We start from the raw sequence: 19,889 nt of genomic DNA, 5'->3' as shown, positions 1-19,889 counted from the left end.
TTCCCCATACCCCTGAAGATCTTTTATATTAAAATAGCATTACATTCAGATAATGCAGTTAACAGGAGTTAATCAAATCTTGAAACTTATCATGAAGAAGAGGTGGGCCCAGTTTATTTTAACATGATGACTGCCATCCAGGATCTGTGCCGTCAAAAATCTAGGCCAAATTGCATCGCCATAAAATTTCAACATTGAGAAAAACTGTAGCTTCAGACCAAGACTGTACGCTGGGTGGATACACAGCACACAGGTCCAGCTTTACATGACGATACGGAACAGATCTCAATTGCATTTATGCTGAACAATTTGGCATGTTTGATTATTCACCTGGAGCTATGCTGAGACAAGCTGGAACTCAAGCTCTCTTTCTGCCATGTTTTATGGAAAGCCACATGGACCTGAAAGAATTTCCTTCCAGTGAAATGTACTCTCATAATTAAGCTTGCTGTTGAGCAGACAGGGAAGGATCAAAGGCACAATGTGTAAAGAGAGAGCAAGAGAGAGAAAAACAGGACAAATTCAAGGATGAGTCAGATATCAATTCAGTGATATAGACCCTGACTGACAAAAACATGACAAAGATTATAGAAAATGACGTTCCAGAAAATGGCTTTGCAAAACTTGTATTTCACAAAAAGTAAAAGTCTCACTTAAAAAGAAAAAGTTGCAATAAAAGTCATAAAATTAACATGTCATGACCCCAAAATATTCCTCCATAGGCACCATGCAATACAATTGCATCGAACCTTCTCAAAAATAAGTTCATGCAAAGACTACTTTACTAAAAAGCTTTACTAAAAATATAATCTAGATAATGTTTTTCCAGTTACAAAACCAATATTCAGAAGTATTCCGACCCAGTGGTTTTCTGGTTTCGGTGGTGAAAAACCTGTATATCGAAGTTGAAATAATTAAAAGAAAAATTATGTACCCTGTTTTTCCTACAAGAGAACCAACATTAAATTAGCTTCAGTGTCATCAATGCACAAAACCCAAGAGAAAACAGTTACACTGCTTCCAGTTTAAAGGACTTTCCTGATTTTTCATCTCAAATAGTTATCCAGCAACTGACCAAGTGAAAAACATAGTCTTTTACACCAGAGTAAAGAATTTCATCATTCGAGTTTGAGATGGAGGATCCAGAGGTGAAGAAAGCACCATTCTTTAACCAACCCTATTTACTGGTCCCAACCTCATCCACTCTTTGTTGCTTCTTCTTCATTCACATGAACACTTCCATTTGAATTACTCCAAACAAGATGCCTGGTGAGTTTCTTCAAGAACCTCTACAGCCATTTTAAAAACCAAAAGGCAAAATAGTGTGCTAAACCCAGCTGATTAGCAGAACTGCTAACTCCCCTGCCCATTACGTTTTGGAATCCAACCAGGTCCAGAATCACTATAGGTAGAAATTTAAGGAGATATTTTCATATTTTAGTTGAAGGAGGAGGAAGAAAAAATCCCCGTTTGAATTACAGCTCATTTTCTTTAAAAAAAATAAATTTAGATTCATTTTTTCCAATTAAAGGGCAATTTAGCGTGGTCAATCCACCTACCCTGCACATCTTTGGGTTGTGGGAGTGAAACCCACGCAAACACGGGGAGAATGTGCAAACTCCACACGGACAGTGACCCGGGGCCGGGATCGCACCTGGGACCTCGGCTCCGTGAGGCAGCAGTGCTAACCACTGCGCCACCCAATTACAGGTCATCTAACTCATTGTCTAACCAAAGGGTGGTGAAATCCAAACGTATTATAACCTGGTTAAATTAATATACTCCTGCTGTAATCTGATGCTTAAAGTTATGGCTGCTGGAACAAGCTTGTGTTTTTTGTGCGATTTGTTCAGCTTAAATTTTTTTTTGAAACAATGTCTTGCACAATCCTATGTTCAAACTCACTAATGTTGGGTGATATAAACAACATTTGATAATCTTTCTATTCACCACTCGGTATAATCCTGTATATTAACAATTAACATTTTCCAGAAGAGTAAAATGTTGATACAAATTTGTGTTAAAGTTGTTAAGATGCTTTAACAAGCAACACGATACAGAAGTTGCAACAGTCAGCGGATATGTCTGCAAACAGCTCCAAAACGATGCACTGATTATAACCCAAATGCTCATTAATACAAAAATATCTTTCATTTGTCGAGTAACACACAACAAATTATTTAAATGCTGTTTGTGGGATCTTGCTGCACAGAAAAGAGCAATTGCAGTTGGCATCACAATAGTAACGATATTTCAGTTATTCATTATATGTGAAGTGCTTGGAGATATTTGACAAACATGATAAGGTGAAAACCATGTTGATACTGAGTATGGGTAGCCTCAGAAGAGAAAGAGGAAGCTTTGAAAATTACACAGGGTACTGTCAGTTATGACATTAGGCAATAATGAGCAAAAAGTCATGCAAACGTTGGGACAAACGGCAAGCAACTGCATTTCTCATATCAGTGGTTAATAGACTAGATGGAGCTGTGCTGTGGGCCTGGCAGAATTATAGTGCTGTCCTTTTTTTTAAATAAAGCTCAGTACATTCCATGGAATCTGTGGGGCTACAGCAAGAAGACATCTTTCACGCTTCCACATGGATGTAAAACAGCCACCTTGACACTGAACCCGAAGTGCAGTATAAAATTTGCGCCATCTTCAAAAGGTTTAGAGTAATTTGCCATTTCATTCCAAGAGCATAAAGCAATCCCACACTCATTTCAGAGTTTGCAACAATTAAAATAACATTCAGATTTTTAAAAAGTGTTAAGAGTCTGAGTGCCATGGCAACTCAATTTTCTTTGCTGTGATATGGCTGGCCTAATTTTTGCAATGCTTCTTTATTTCTGCACGCAGCTCGTTAAACCACGCTTTGCGGCAATGCGACTGGCCAAAGCCCCTTCTGATGCAACGCGACCGGCCAGACGCACCTTGCTGCAATGCGACTGGCCAAGGTGCTTCGGCTGCAATGCGACTGGCCAAGGTGCTTCGGCTGCAATGCGACCCTGCCAGGTACCCGCTGTCTGCAACGCGACCCTGCCAGGTACCCGGTTGCTGCAATGCGACCCTGCCAGGTACCCGCTGTCTGCAATGCGACCCTGCCAGGTACCCGCTGTCTGCAATGCGACCCTGCCAGGTACCCGCTGTCTGCAATGCGACCCTGCCAGGTACCCGCTGTCTGCAACGCAACCCTGCCAGGTACCCTCTTGCTGCAATGCGACCCTGCCAGGCACCCGCTGTCTGCAATGCAACCCTGCCAGGTACCCTCTTGCTGCAATGCGACCCTGCCAGGTACCCTCTTGCTGCAATGCGACCCTGCCAGGTACCCGCTTGCTGCAATGCGACCCTGCCAGGTACCCGCTTGCTGCAATGCGACCCTGCCAGGCACCCGCTGTCTGCAATGCAACCCTGCCAGGTACCCTCTTGCTGCAATGCGACCCTGCCAGGTACCCGCTTGCTGCAATGCGACTCTGCCAGGTACCCGCTTGCTGCAATGCGACCCTGCCAGGTACCCGCTTGCTGCAATGCGACCCTGCCAGGTACCCGGTTGCTGCAATGCGACCCTGCCAGGTACCCGCTTGCTGCAATGCGACCCTGCCAGGTACCCTCTTGCTGCAATGCGACCCTGCCAGGTACCCGCTGTCTGCAATGCGACCCTGCCAGGTACCCTCTTGCTGCAATGCGACCCTGCCAGGTACCCGCTGTCTGCAATGCGACCCTGCCAGGTACCCTCTTGCTGCAACGCGGCCCTGCTAGGTACCCGCTTTCTGCAATGCGGCCCTGCCAGGTACCCTCTTGCTGCAACGCGGCCCTGCCAGGTACCCGCTTTCTGCAATGAGACCCTGCCAGGTACCCTCTTGCTGCAATGCGACCCTGCCAGGTACCCTCTTGCTGCAATGCGACCCTGCCAGGTACCCTCTTGCTGCAACGCGGCCCTGTCAGGTACCCGCTTTCTGCAATGCGACCCTGCCAGGTACCCGCTTGCTGCAATGCGACCCTGCCAGGTACACTCTTTCCACGATGCAATTCTGCCAGGTACCCTTCTTGCTGTATTGCAACACTGCCAGGTACCTTTTGCTGCAATGCAACCCTGCCAGGCCCCCATCTTCTGCAACGCGGGCCTGCCAGGCAACCTCTTTCTACAATGCGACCCTGCCAGGTACCCTCTTGCTGTAATGCGACCCTGCCAGGTACCCTCTTTCCGCGATGCAACCCTGCCAGGTACCTTCTGCTGCAACGCGACCCTGCCAGGTACCCTCTGTTGAAACATGACTGGCAAATGTCCATTCTGCTGCCCCTTTTGCGACAATTAAACTGGTTAGATCTGTTGCTGCAATATGACAGGTCAGAATTTTTGGAAAGAGAAAGGTTTTGTGAAATAAGATTGGTTATTTTCTTCTTTCATTCGTTTCCAATAAGAACGGGGGGTAACAAGTGTAACAAAGAAAATCGGTCGAAAGTCACAAAACGACAGATATGCTCATTATCGTTATTACATGCACGGATTTAAAGTGGAGGTGAAAAAGGCCCTCAAAAAGCACTTGGGCAAAATCTGAAATTGGAAGTTAACATTTTGACTTCAGTATCTGGGCATTTACAATACCAATCACAGTAATGTTATAGCTTCAGTAAAAGATCTGGAAATGAACACGAAAAAGAACTGCAGGCTACTTCTCAATAATCTGAAAGTAGTCATCTTCTCAGGTGATCATCTTGCATAATGGACACACAAGGCATAGACACGTGCTTCCAGCCTAATATTACCCAACATGGGTTAAAGCTCTCATGTAAAAGTAAAATCATATGCATTATAGAAATTACTTTAACTAATCTCAAGCTCTAAACAACATAATTATCAGTTAGCTTTCTAATTATTCGCACATTTTAATTACGTTATAAAGACATCGAGATCATTTTTTATGCAGCCGCTTCTGTAACGTTTTCTGATCCATGAAAGTGAACGTCAAATATACCACTTAATAAATTCTGTTCCCGCAGAATACCAGGGGTCCAAAGCACATTTAGATAATCTGCAGCAGTAGGAAACATACGCTACCACTCAAATATTTGAAATCCAATTCTCATAATCTAATTTAAGATAACTAGCTGCAAGCTTTATCAACACCATTTTTTAAAAACTGCAGTGCAGTGCCACAAAATGGGAGGACAGATCATGCAAGCAGCAAGTTCTTGGTTGCAACTACAGCATTGTGAGGAAGCGTAGGTCAACGGTCAAGCTCATCTTCACAGAAATTAAGAATTATGGGAAAGTCTTGTCATGTGCCTGTACACCTCAACCTGATGGTCTGGCTAGGATTATAGTTTAGCTGCCTGCATGAAATAGTATGCTCGAAATATACCAACTGCTCCGGAGCTTTGAAAAACCAAATCAACAGTTTGTGGGGAAAGATCAATAGCAATAGAAGCAAATAATATTGTAAACACTGAGCACTTAACCCCTTCACAGCCCTTGTTTTGCATCCTGAATGCTTTCAACCAACTACCTACAAACATTCAATTATGATATAGATAACAAAAAACATGCAACTGTATTTTCTGCTCAGGTAGTTTAGTTAACCTGGTTTCCTTTTGATCTAGAAACGTGGCACTCAAGGGACCAAACATGTTCATTTTTGCAGGAATAAATCATTTAACTACAAACATGGCATTCCAGACCTTCATCAAGACATTTTCCTCTGATAAATGTTATCAGATTTGTACTATCACCTGTGTGCATAGCAGAATGCCAGTACCTGCAGGTATGCTGGAAAGGAATCCTCCAACTTGCTTTTCTTTCGACGTTGCCGTTTCTTTGCCTTCTCGCCTCCATCTGCTCCTATCACAGGTATTTCACTGGAACCCTCGGCTGGAAGCTCAATCTGAGTACCTACAAGTATCAAGGAAGTTGGGATTGTTCATGGAATCATTTTCAACAATGTATACCATAAGATTAGGATTAGGCATTGATCACCTGCCTGTGCAAAGGCAATGCATCAAGAGCAAAAGTTTATCACTAAAGAATTCTAGATTAATGACAGTCCTTGGTGATAATAGCTCAGCTCCCCCGCAGTTTTGATTTCAACTGAAGGCAGTTGTAATATCAGTACTCTAGGTTTAAACAAAAGAAAAACCTCACAAATTGCTAAATTAAAAAAAATATTTTAACCAATATTTACGCTGCCTTGTCATGCCTCAATCAGAATATGGAGAACATTGGAGGTGTACCCATGACCATATCAATTGCAGTGGCAGCTTATTCATTTGACAACACTTCCAAATCAGTCAAGATATAGGTTCAAGGATTTGGGTACTTAATCTGAGCTGATGAGTCAGTGCAGTACTGGGGAGCATGGATATACAGTCTTGAGGCAAAGAGTCAAAAAGTACTTATTTTTGTGGATAGTTATCGCCTGCAAAACACATCAAATAGATCAAAGCATGACTTCCAGAAACTTGGGCACGGTTAGGCCACAACTGGAGTACTGTACACAGTTCTGGCCGCCACATTTTCGGAAGGATGCGATTGTACTGGAGAGGGTGCAGAGGAGATTTACCAGGATGCTACCTGGGCTGGAGGGTCTGAGCTACAAGGAAAGGTTGAATAGGTTGGGGCTGTTTTCCTGTTGGAGCAGCAAAGGTTAAGGGGGAGCCCGATAGAGGTGTATAAGATTATGAGGGGCATAGATAGGGCAGATAGGAAGGCACTTTTGCCATTAGTAGGAGGGTCAATAATATGGGGACATAGATTTAAGGCAAGAGGTAGAAAGCCAAGAGGGGAGTTGAGGAGAAACGTTTCCACCTAGAACCATAGAATCCCTGCAGTGCAGAAGGAGGCCATTTGGTCCATCAAGTCAGGACCCACCCTTGGAAAGAGCACCCTACCTAGGCCTGCTCCCCCACCCTACTTCGGCAACCCACTAAACCTACCTAACATTTTGGACACTAAGGGCAATTTATCATGGCCAATCCACCTAATCTGCATCTTTGGACTGTGGGAGAAAACTGGAGCACTCGGAGGAAACCCACGCAGACACGGGAGGAAGTGCAACTCCACACAGTTACCCAAGAATGGAATTCAACCAGGGTCACTGGCGCTGTGATGCAGCAGTGCTAACCACTGTGCCACCGTGCCGAGGGTGGTGGGAACCTGGAACTCACTGCCTGAAAGGGTGGTTGAGTGAGAAACTCTCGTAGCATTTAAGAAGCATTTAGATATTCACTTGCGCTCTATGGGTCAAACACTGGAAAATGGGATTCACGTGGTTAGGTCTTTGTTGACTGGCATGAACATGATGGGCTGTGAACACGGTGGGCCGAATGGTCTCCTTCTGTGCTGTAAACATCTATGAATCTAGGTTCTGAGATAGGGGACATTTCTCATTATAGAGACCCTGCACAACTTCGGCACAAATACAACCCAGAATAAAGTTTTAAACAAACATTCTCTCCATCATGAAGATTGCTTTTTTCCATCTTTGCAACATTGCCACTCTCACCCCACTGAAATTGGTGCTCATCAAAGTTAAGTACCTGTATTGTGGATTGCTCCTCGTCCTTTTCCATAGCAAACCCAAATCTTACAACAATGTGATCACTGTTCCCTAAATGTTCCCCGACTGATACTATATCCACTCGACCCACCTCATTTTCCAGAACCAAATCCAGCAATGCCTTCTTACTCTTTGGGCTGTAAACATATCGATCAAGAAAATTGTTCTGAACACATTTCAGAAATTTTTGATGGGAGCATTTATATGTCAAGAAAATAAAATTTCAAAAATGCAACGGTTATTAGAAATTAAATAATTATTATAGGTTATGGGGAATGGGAGTGTGCAGCTGTTAATAGATTAAAGGGTTTAATTTAATAGCACTGAATTGCGATATTTTAAAGTTTTGTTTTCCCCTTAAGGTCACCTTTGAATTGGAATATGAACTAGAGGAAGAAATCTCAATGGGGATGGGGGCTCCGACAACGATAGGAAATATGGCGAAGAGCAAATAAGGGCTGTGTGGGAGTAAAGATCAGGAAGAATAAAGAGGGTCAATTTGGAGCAGGGAAGAGGTAGAAGTGGAGAGTCAGGCAGATCAGGGAAAACTAATGTCAGTCTATCAGTTCAGAAAAGCTTCTACCCTTAAAAGATAAAACAAACCAGCGTACATCTGACATTATAGGTTAAGCTACAGTCCTGAAATCTGCACATTGACAGAACAGGAACAACTACGTTTTGAGATCAGAATAATTTAATGACAACTTTTATGTTTCAAAGGGAGCAAAGCAGTTTTGGCCTCAGACTGGTCATTTGAAGAAATGCTCTACATTCTTGGTTGTTCAGAATTTTACAAACGTGCTAGGGCTTCATGCCCAAATAAATGTAAACTCACCGTCTTCTTTGTTGCTCTCAGTATTTGGACATTCAGTGGACATTCCAGGCTGTGCTAAAGAAGCTTTATTTATATTTTTTGTCCGCGATTGTCTCTGCCGGACCATAAATCCACCAATTCCTGAAAAACGTTAAAAGTGCATTTGTTCTTTATTATTTATAAGCATTACTTTCCACCTGTATTCATCACAGAATGGTTACAGCACAGGTGGTGGTCATTTAGGCCTGTCCTGTGTCTGTTGGCCTCTGGAGGAACAGTTCACCGAGTGTCGATCTCTTGCCTTTTCCCATAGCCCTGCCCATTCTTCCATTTCAGATTATAATCCAATGCCCTCTTGAATGCCTCAATTAAACCTGCTCTTCTCAGGCATTGCATTCTGGATCCTAACCAGTCACTGTGTGAACAAGTTTTCCCTCATGTCACCATTGCTTCTTTTGCCAATTAGCATCATCAGCATTAACCTCATTAACCCCGTTACCTCTTCAAAAAACTCCAGCAAGTTAAAGACAATTTGTTCTCAACGAATCCATGCTGGCTTTCCTTAATTAACCCACATTTTCCCAAGCGACTATTAATTTGGTCCAAAATTATTGTCTCTAGAGGTTTCCCCACCACAGAGATTTCCCCACCAGAGATTAAACTGACTGGCCTAGTTACTGGGCTTATCTTTACACACTTTTTTGAACAAGGGGGGGGGGGGGGGGGGGAGTTTGCAATTCTCCACACCTCTGGAACCCCCTGAGTTTAAGGAAGAATGGAAAATTATGGCCAGTGCCTCCGCAATTTCCACTCTCAATTCTCTCAGTATCCTTGGATGCTTCACATCCGGTCCTGGTCCTTATCAACTTTAAATACAGGCAACCTATCCAATACCACCTGCTCATCAATTTTAAACCCTTCTATGCTAAATTTTCCCCTCTTTCACCATTGCATAGCTAGCATCTTCTTCATTGGTAAAGGCAGATGCAAAGTATTCAGGTAATACCTCAACTATGTTCTCTGCCTCCACACACAAATCATCTTTTTGGTCCCTAATTGGTCCTTCCTTCTCTTACCACCTTTTAACTATTTCTATGCTGATAGAAGCCTTTGGGATTCCATTTTATGTTGGCTGCCAGTCTCTTTTCATACTCTCTCTTTGCGTCTCCTACTTTGAACCTTGCATATTCAGCCTGGTTCTCTATTGTATTTTCTATCTGACATCTGTCAAAAGCATACTTTTTCTCCTTTATCTTAATTTCTATATCTTTTATCATCCAGGGAGCTCTGGATGTGTTTGCCTTACCTTGCCCTTCAAGGCATTCTCCTTGACTGCGTCAGTGCTCTCTCTTGAAAGCAGCCCATTATTCAGCTATAGTGTTCCTGCCAATCCATGACTCTAATTTATCTGGGTCAGATCCATTTTTACTCCATTAAAGTTTGCTTTCCCCCACTTAATTATTCACACACTGGATTGTTCTTTGTCATTTTCCATAGTCAGCCTAAACCTTATGATACAATGATCACTGTCGCCCAAATGTTTTCCTTCTGACACTTGATCCCCTTGACCCACCTCATTGCCAAGAATCAGGTCTAGCAGTGCCTCCCTTTTCATCGAACTGGAATCATACTATAGAAAATTCTCCTAAACACACTGCAGGAACTCTTGCCACACTCTGCCTTTTACACTGCTATCTCACTCTATATTCGAATGACATCTTCCATTATAACTACTCTATAATGCATGCACCTCTCTGCAATTTCATGGCAAGTTCCTTCCCACTCATTGGTGGCCCATTGACTACAACGAGCAACGTAAACTCACCTTTTGTCTCCTCAGCACAAGCCAAATAGATTCGGCAAATCTTTCTTCACCATTATAATGTTCTCATTAATCAATCCTGCCACTTCCCCTTCCGTTCTTTCATTTCCCATTTTTCCTGATCCAAGAATATCCAGGAATATCTAATGTCCAGTACTGGCCTTCTTTGAACCAAGTCACTTTATAGCTACATCATCATTATTTCCACATGGCTATCTACACCTGCAACTCACCAATCTTACTTAACACACCGCACATTCACAGACATGTACAGCAACCCTAATTTAGACTTATTACTTCCCCCCACTCACTATGAACCCACCTAATAGCTGCTTTCGTGCTATGGCTCTTCCAGTATTCTGCACATCTTGGTATTCCGCTAAAACATGACCACGTGGTTCCAACACCTCTGCCAAGTTAGTTTCAACCGTCCCCAGTAACATTAGCAAATTGCGAACAAAGAAATTTGTCCCAGCTCAGTTTAGAGACAACCTGTTTGGCCTGTACAGGACCCATCTCTTCAGAGCTGGTCCTAATGCCCCATGAATCTAAAGCTCTTCCTCCTGTACTAGATTTTCAGCGACGTATTCATCTGCTTTATTCTCCGATTTCTACACTCACTTGCACTTGGTATTGGGAGTAATCTGGAGATTACTGCCTTTGAGATCCTGCTTGCTAATTTCCTACCCAGCTCCCCAAATTCTGTTTGCAAGACAATATCCCTCTTTCTACCATGACTACTGACTGTTCATCATTTCCCCCCCCCCCCCCCCCCCCCCCAACCTCAGGGTGCTCTGTAGCGATCCACATCCTTGACCCTGGCATCAAGGAGTCAAAGTACCACCCTGGAAAAAAGCATCTCTCTGTTCCCCTAACTATTGAATCTCTGTTAATCAAAACGGGAGAATGGTACAGGCTAAAGACTTTCAAACAGGCAGCCACCAAAGACTGTGCACAATTACTTTACGGTGCATTTGTGGCATGAGTTTACATCAGTTTCCCTTTGATCGGACATCATGTAATCCTCCAGCTAGTAAACATCCATAGTGTAGAGTCTGATTCAAGAGAGGTTACAGAATTCTCAAATCAACCGGTTAAATCTGGGACTGGAACCTATCAACGATCCTCAGATCTGATACCATGAGGCAACATGCCTCCATGTTAACTTTGCAAAATTAACTATTTTTCAGTTACACAAACTACAGTTTTGTGCACATGTATATCACTTCCACAAATATATATGCTTCATTGTTTTCTCAATAACCTGGTTGAGCAAGGGAAAGGCACTGTTAGTGTAGATTGGAGGGTGGCAAATGTAACCCTGCTATTTAAAAAAGGAGAGAGAATATAGGCATTCCCGTACCAGCCTCCCCGGACAGGCGCCGGAATGTGGCGACTAGGGACTTTTCACAGTAACTTCATTGAAGCCTACTCGTGACAATAAGCGATTTTCATTTTTCATGTCAGTAGTAGGGAAATCTGCTATAGGCTATCATAGAGGATGCGATAACAGGACACTTAGAACATATCAATGGGATTAGACAAAAGTCAATGTGGGTTTATGAAAGGGAAATCATGCTGGAGGAACCTACTTGAGTTTGAGGATGTAATTAGTAGAATAGATATGGGTGACCAGGGGATGTGGTGTATTTGGATTTTCAGAAAGCCTTTGATAAAGTCCCACGTAAGAGGTTAGTGTGCAAAACTAAAGTGTTTGGGATTGGGGGCAATATATTGGCATGGATTGAGAATTGGTTACCAGATAAGAAACAGAGTGAATGGGCCCTTTTCAAAGTGACAGGCGGTGACTAATGGTGTACCGTAAGGATCAGTGCTTGGGCCCCAGCTATTCACAATTTACATCAATGATTTGGATGCAGGGAGCCAAATGTAATATTTCCAAGTTTGCTGACGACACAAACCTTGGTGGGAATGTGACTGGTGAGGAGGATGTTAAGAGGCTTCAAGGTGATTCAGACAAGTTGAGCGAGTGGGCAAATATATTTAGATGCAGTATAATGTAAATAAATGTGGTTATCCGCTTCAAACGGAGAAACAGAGTGGCAGAGTATTATTTAAATGGTGATTGCTTGGGAAATCTTGACGTACAAAGGGACCTGGGTGTCCCAGTACACCAGTCACTGAAGGCAAGCAGGCGGGTAAAACAGTTAGGGATGTTGACCTTCAGTGCACGAGGATTTAAGTACAGGAGCAAGTATGTCTTAATGCAGCTGTACAGGACCTTGGTGAGACCACACCTGGAGTGTTGCATTCAGTTTCAGTCTCTTTTTCGAAGAAATTCTACATTTGCCATAGAGGGAGCGTAACAAAGGGCTACCGGGCTGATTCCAGGGATGGCAGGATCGATCTACGGGTTGACTGGGCCTGCATGCAGTGTAATGTAGAAGAATGAGAGGGGATCGAATTGAAACAATAAAATTCTGATAGGGGTGGACAGACTAGTTTCAGGTATGCGGTTTTTGGGGGGGAGGGGGGGGGGGGGGGATTATAAAACAATGGGTCAACATTCTCAGGAAATGGATTAGGCCATTTGAGATGAGGGAAAACTTCACTCAGAGGATGGTGAACCTGTGGAATTCTCTACCCCAGAAGGCTGTGGAGGCCAAGTCACTGAATATATATTTATGAAGGAAATAGATAAAAGTTTTAGACTCCAAGGTGTCAGGGGTATGGGGAGTGCAGGAATACGGTGTCAAGATAGAGGGTCGGCCATGATTGAATTGAATGGCGGAGCAGGCTCGAGGGGCCGTCTCCTGTTCCTATTTTCTATGTTAGTGCTAACTCAATAGAAATTCCTAGGTTCAACATATTTCAGCTGGTGAAAGATATACAGCACCAACCAGTATTGAAGTGCCATCTAGCCAAAAGTTAAAACACATAAGAATCTTGGGTAAAAAGAGATGTCTCATACTCTAGTCAAGCAGCTATACCAATGCACTGTGCTGCAGGCTTACAATACCCAAGTGCAAACTTACTGCCATTAATTTGACAAAAACACATTTCGATCAGCTTTTAAATCTAGTACAAAAACTTTGCTGCCTTCAACAAAAAACTTTCTGCAACCTATTAAATTTCCTACCAGGTCTGTATGGCTTCCTCTTCCTTTTTTTCCCTTCCTCAGATTCCTCGCTCGTTTTTACAGGATCGTTCGTTGGGCAAACTTCACGCTCCTGACTGACAGGCGCATCAAACTTTACGTCACATTCCCCAGGTTCCATGGCAACTTTAAAAGAAGTACAACCCAATTCCAGAAAATTAGATTCAGTCCAATCCAAAAACTATCAGAAGTTACAACAAAAAGTAGCACGGTGATATGTCTCAGCTTTTAATTTTCATCCATGCCCCACATTTCCACCAAAAACACATTCAATTTTCAGATTTCACATCAAGGCAAAGTTCCAATCAATGGTTATGACATTCAAAATTGCATATGTGTGTGCACTTTATGTCGTCACATTGAGTTTTTCAACCTTCCCATTATAAAATCCGATGCTCAATTTGTTATGGCAAACACATTTGTACACCATTGCAAAATTGGCCACTGAGTTTGCCATTTTCAACTCAATAATTCAGTTTTCTGATGTTCAAAAATAACTGGCTAACCAAAACAAATTTTTTAAATTACATATTTCACAATAACGTGATTACATTTGTTCACTGTGTTTATAGTGTTCTCTTCATGGCAACACTTATTACTTGAAGGTCTCAGTCCCTCCTAAAAGCCTGGACTCGGAGTTGATATTCTTACCCAGAAACATGATGCCGAGAGTTGAATTTAACTTTTGCAGCCTGACGATGCGCAATGTATCTAATTTTTCTGGGCCCATTAGTATTGTTCAGCTATACCATGCAGCAAATTTCAATTAGCTACAAACAATTGCTGCTCAATAAATTTCAAAACTATTTGAAGAGGGCAAATTTCAAAAATTGAGATTTTACAGTAAAGTGTGTCAGAGAGAAAAATGCCTTAACTGCACATCAGCAGTAGCCTTTGCAATGTGTTCCGTAAAAGAAAGAGTCTTCTTTCTTGTAATGTTATTTAAATTTTTTTAAAAGGAGCTTCTTGGAAAGATGAACTGCACAGTGCTAGTGTGCACTACAATTTAATCACCTAGTTTCTTTTTGGAGAATGAAATTATGCAATAGTACAACTGTTATATGAACGTAAAATGAGAACAAAATTAGGTTTAAATAAGATGTTAAACCAGTATGCTTTTCAGGCGAGAATGAGTGGGTTCTTTCAGGGGGTAGCATGTGAGTGTGAGAGGTGTGGGCGGGGGCCAGCGAATCATGCGCACATGTTTTGGGGTTGTGAAAAATTGGGAAGATTCTGGGCGGGAGTGTCCGCGGTCTTAGCCAGGATAGTGGAGGAGGGAGTGGAGTTTCAGAGAAGCCGGAGCTCATGGAGAGAAGGAAGGCCGATGTCGTGGCCTTTGCCTCTCTGATTGCACGGCGACAAATTTTGCTGGAGTGGCGGTCGGCATAGCCACCGGGGGTAGCAGCATGGTTGGGTGACCTGGAGAAGATAAAATATGAGTTATGGGGCTCTGCAAGGGGTTTGAGAAAAGGTGGGGATGTTTGTGACAGTGTTTCATCATATAATTTACAGTGCCGAAGGAGGCCATTATTTGCTGTAACCTGTTTTGATACACGTTTGTAATAAAATACATTTTTTTTTAAAGCAGTCTGCTTTTCGCTCTGGTTTTACAACCTCTGTTCCTCACCTTTTTCCTCCTCCCCTTCACCTTCTTCTTTCTTTATTTCTATAGATGAACCATCTATATTAACCATCATTGGCTCACTGCATGGAGTTGGAGGTTTGTTCTTTAGTTTGGGCTTTGGTCCTTTTTTGTGTGGCGGAGAAAGTATAAGACTTCGGAACTGTGACATTCCCGACTCGGTCAGCCATACGCCGTCCTGGTTATAAAACCGTGGCTCTACATGTGAATAAATCAAATCTAAAATAAATTTAGCACACTGCATGAACAAAAAGGGGGCAAATATAATCCCTTCAAACCAGTTTTCTATTAAATAACTCACCTGGATCTTTCACTTTGATGATAGGTGCAATCACCGGCGATTCACTTCGAACTACAAATAAAATTCAGAACTTTTATGTCAAATGCCAGAAACTACTAAAGGTTAAAATATGTTTACATAAGTAGTCTCAACACACACAAAATATTTGATTAATTTGGAGATTTGGCCATTAATGAGGTACTTTGTCACTATGCTGAAATGGCTTCTGAGGTAAGAAACCGCACTTGAGAACACGATAATGGCCTTTCCATTAAAACTAAACTCATCTGCACACACAATAAATTCAGCAAATGCTTTATTATTTTTTCTTTTATAAATTTAGAGTACCCAATTCATTTTTTTCCAATTAAGGGGCAATTTTACTGTAGCCAATCCACCTAGCCAGCACATCTTTGGGTTGTGGGGGCAAAACCCACGAAAACACAGGAGGAAAGTGCAAACTGTCCACACGGACAGTGACCTGGTGCCGAACCTGGGACCTCGGCGCTTTGAGGCAGCAGTGCTAACCACTGCGCCACCATGCTGCCACAGCAAATGCTTCATACATTGTAATATCCAGTGTACATATCACACCCTGATGCAAGATTTTGGCATCTACAAAATAAGAAGCCTGTCCACTTTACCATAAGGTTCAAGAGAGTAACGGTTGCAAGCATAAATAAAATGAAGATGCATTATTTTCAAACCGCAATCTTTTATGTCTAAATGAAATAGAAGATTGTTACTGCATGCCTCAAAATATCAATCGTGGACTAACTCCATCACTCACCAATCGGACGAACAACAAAGGGCTCACACGCAGTACAATCAAAGCCCTCATCTGCTGCTTGTTCCACTTCATCTTCTGTGAAGAGATTTTCACAAATGGCATGGACCCACCTGCAAGCAGCAACAAGTGCAAGTTTGCTCATGAAAACGCCAAAGGCTACAGATGTACAAATTAATTACTTAAAACAGATTATTTGTTCTGATTTAAGATTAGGGCCTGTAAAAATAATTTCATTTCTGACATTGCACTGCATAGGAATCTTCATTACAAGCTTAATTGCCTTCATCTTGAAAACAATGCAGTTATTACAGGAATAATACATTGCAGAAAACTTCAGCTCGCTGAGTAGAGTTTGCAACTATATTAGTAATGTAGGTGCAACCTAAGGGAAATTACAAATATTAGATTTCATGGAAAAGAAAACATGGATAAAAATGTTACGACTCATGCATCTTGTACGATACAATATAAAACAAGTTATGCATTCTACATGATGAAATCTTGGCGTTTTACTTCAGAACAACATAAAAAATAGTCTGTAAAACCATTGATAAGACGTTCTTCTGGCCTACCGATCACAATGGTGACACTGTATAAGAAGGTCCTCTTCTTCATAGTCTTCATTGCAGCTTGGACAAGTGACAAGGCTGCCACAAGGTGCACAGTGAGTGTAGTTATTCTGCCACTCACAGTGAAAACCAGGTGTTGTGGCACCACACTGTGTACAGCAAACACACCTGCAAGACAAGTATGAAAGTCAGCTGCATATTAACTCAGCATAAAGAAAGTTATATTTGATGTATCAGAGAAAAGAAACGAAAAAAACCTCAAACAAAAACAGAAAATGCTGGACAATTTCAGCAGGTCTGACAGCATTTGTGGTGAGGGAAGGGAGTGAACTTTTGAAGTCTGGATGACTCTAGTACGGTTCTTTCAATCAAAACTGCTTGGTTTTATCCCTCTCCCTCAAGTGCTTCTCTGCAAATCCTCTGAAGCCATGAGCATTTTAAGACTGGTCAAGCTTGGGTCAATAGGGCTGACATTTTGCCATACATGTCAGAAACCTAGCTGTTTCTAGACATCTCAGAATTCATTTAAAACAAACAAGATAACCACTAATCTGCTTCCAAAGTCATAGAATCATAGAAAGATACAGCACGGGAAGACATTAATTAAATCAATTCTGTGCCAGGTAAGAACAATCCAATTATACCCACTGTTTTGGGGGTGGCATGGTAGCACAGTGGTTAGCACAGTTGCTTCACAGCTCCAGGGTCCCAGGTTCGATTCCCAACTTGGGTCACTGTCTGTGCGGAGTCTGCAAATTCTCCTCGGGTCTGCGTGGGATTCCTCCGGGTGCTCCGGTTTCCTCCCACAATCCAAAGATGTGCAGGTTAGGCGGATTGGCCATGCTAAATTGCCCTTAGTGCCCAAAAGGCTGGGTGGGGTTACTGTGAGGTGGGCTTGAGTACAGTTCTCTTTTCAAGGACCGGTGCAGACTCGATGGGCCGAATGGCCGCCTACTGCACTGTAAATTCTATGTTTCTGTGAAACCTTAACATCCTTCCTAAAGCATGGTGTCAAAAAGCTGGACAAAATACTCTAACTGGAGCACATTAGTGTTTCATACACATTCAGCATAACTTCTTAGCTATTATACTTGCTTCTAATTATAAAGCCCAGAATCCCTTATGCTCTAATAACTGCTTTGTTAACCTGTCCTCCAACCAAGAAAGATTAATGCACAAGCATCTCTATGTCACCCTCTTCTTGCACATCTTTAAGTTGTACCATTTAGTATGTATTTGCTTTCCTCATTCTTCTTGGCAAAGTGGGAAGCAACCAGAAAAACTGCATTTTTAAAAAACCAACCTCAAACACAGTCTTTTGGTTTCAGTTTCTAAAAGCTTGCAACAATGTGCATGTTCATCAAGTTTTTTTTTAAAAATGACCTTTAGAGCCTTTTTTTGACGCCAGGCTAACCATTTTAACAATTGGGCAAAAGTTACTACACCTTGACAATGTTCGATAGAAGCCAGGTGGAAGAATTGAAAAGATAAAGCTTTAAAATAAGAGAATAATTAATTAGAAAGAGTACAATTCAAATTTGTAAAAGTATGAAATACAGAACAGTAGAAAAGTGAAAAGGGAATGCTTAAAATTTTGTGCTTCTCCAATGATTCAAAATATTTACCAAGGAAACAAACCAATTTCACAGACCAGGAAGATTCCAGGTTGCATCCACAGTCAATGTTCTGAGTTAGCCAACACAGCAGCAAGGTTGGTAATGCCCCTGAACTTTGGTGTTGGGGGACAACCAGGGTTTCTGGTCATAAATACTGCACAGCTTTGTAAAACAAAATTCCAATCAAGGGGCAACTTAGCGTGGCCAATCCACCTACCATGCACATTTTCTGGGGGGTTCTGGGAGTGAGACCCACGCAGCAGACACGGGGAGAATGTGCAAACTCCACGCGGGCCCAGGGCCTCGGCACCGTGAGGCAGCTGTGCTAATCACTGCACCACCATGCCGTCCCCAAATACTGCACAGCTAACCACTTATTGGAAGGGTTCATGTTCAAACGTCAAATTAGAAGGGGAACTGGATTGACAGTACACAGTTAAACAGCTCACCACGGCTCAATATTGAGGCTTCATATGCAAACAATGACCACTTGGGTGAATAACTGGAAGTTAACTTGGCATCATTAAAACCTTACCATACAAAGGAACCTACGGATCTGGGAGATGTGCAAAGAGAAAATTTGTATTAAAAAAAAGTATTTTCAAATAAAATAATTTCCCTTTCCTGATGTCAGGTCATACAATTAAATTTTGCACTCACCACTTGCATTTCCACCCACCCTTTGGCACAGTCTGCAATGGTGGATCCAGGCAATATGTGTGGTAACTTATATCACAATCATCACATAATAATAAACGAGCAGGATCGGAAGCTTTGCCACATGCTTCACATACAATGCATTCCAAGCAACGCCAACCTTTGCTCAACATAACTTTTGTGATCTGCAAGTTAGAGAGCATAATCAAAAAACCTTTAAATTAAGACAATATTCCAATAAAACCTCAGATTTAGATTAAAACTGGCAGACTCAAAGAGACCAGAATGATGACTTGAAATTCATAGACGCAGGTTAAAAAAAAACCTATATAAGCACTTGATAAGGAATTACTCTTTCTTTGTTAGCAAACATACACAGTGAATTCAGTGTTTGCGTTAAACTATATTAAAAAGTGTTGGATGTTGGCCCTTCATTCCCTCACATCAGATGCACAAATTCATGCAGTTTTCAAAAATTACAAAGAAATTCTCTATTGTACTTGTGCTTCAATAATAAAGAATTATATCGCTTGTTTCTCAATCCTCTTCGGCAATCACTTGCTAATGAGTATGGTTGTCCACCTAAGAAACTACGTGTTACTGGTCATGGGTTCTGTGAGTTCTTTCATAGTTGATGAGCCCCATCAGAGACACGCATCTTCGACTGCACACTGAATTTTTTTTTTTTTTTTTTTTTATAAATTTAGATTACCCAATTATTTTTTCCAATTAAGGGGCAATTTAGCGTGGCCAATCCACCTACTCTGCACATTTTTGGGTTGTGGGGGCGAAACCCACGCAGACACGGGGAGAATGTGCAAACTCCACACGGACAGTGACCCAGAGCCGGGATCGAACCTGGGACCTCAGCGCCGTGAGGCGGTTGTGCTAACCACTAGGCCACCGTGCTGCCCTACTGCACACTGAAAAGGTGTTTCCGGGAGGTGGGATCTGTCCTTGGACTGTAGATCGCTGGTAATCCTTTCTCATGCTCCTTTACTGGGCCTCCTCACGCCGCTGGATGTCCT

General features: G+C 42.2%; 1 protein-coding gene across 1 annotated transcript in view; it reads right to left on the bottom strand.

Moving 5' to 3' along the window:
* Positions 1–19,889, bottom strand: part of LOC119958251 (histone-lysine N-methyltransferase 2D-like) — a 224,347-nt gene that overhangs the window by 139,920 nt on the left and 64,538 nt on the right. Inside the window, 8 exon segments of the mRNA XM_038786664.1 lie at positions 5,757–5,890; positions 8,389–8,508; positions 13,290–13,433; positions 14,935–15,168; positions 15,251–15,301; positions 16,020–16,129; positions 16,592–16,756; positions 18,865–19,046. Coding sequence (XP_038642592.1) covers positions 5,757–5,890; positions 8,389–8,508; positions 13,290–13,433; positions 14,935–15,168; positions 15,251–15,301; positions 16,020–16,129; positions 16,592–16,756; positions 18,865–19,046 — 1,140 coding nt within the window.

This window comes from Scyliorhinus canicula, chromosome 28 (genome assembly GCF_902713615.1).
Source record: "Scyliorhinus canicula chromosome 28, sScyCan1.1, whole genome shotgun sequence".
Lineage (NCBI taxonomy): Eukaryota > Metazoa > Chordata > Chondrichthyes > Carcharhiniformes > Scyliorhinidae > Scyliorhinus > Scyliorhinus canicula.
This window is presented reverse-complemented; position numbering and strand designations above follow the sequence as displayed.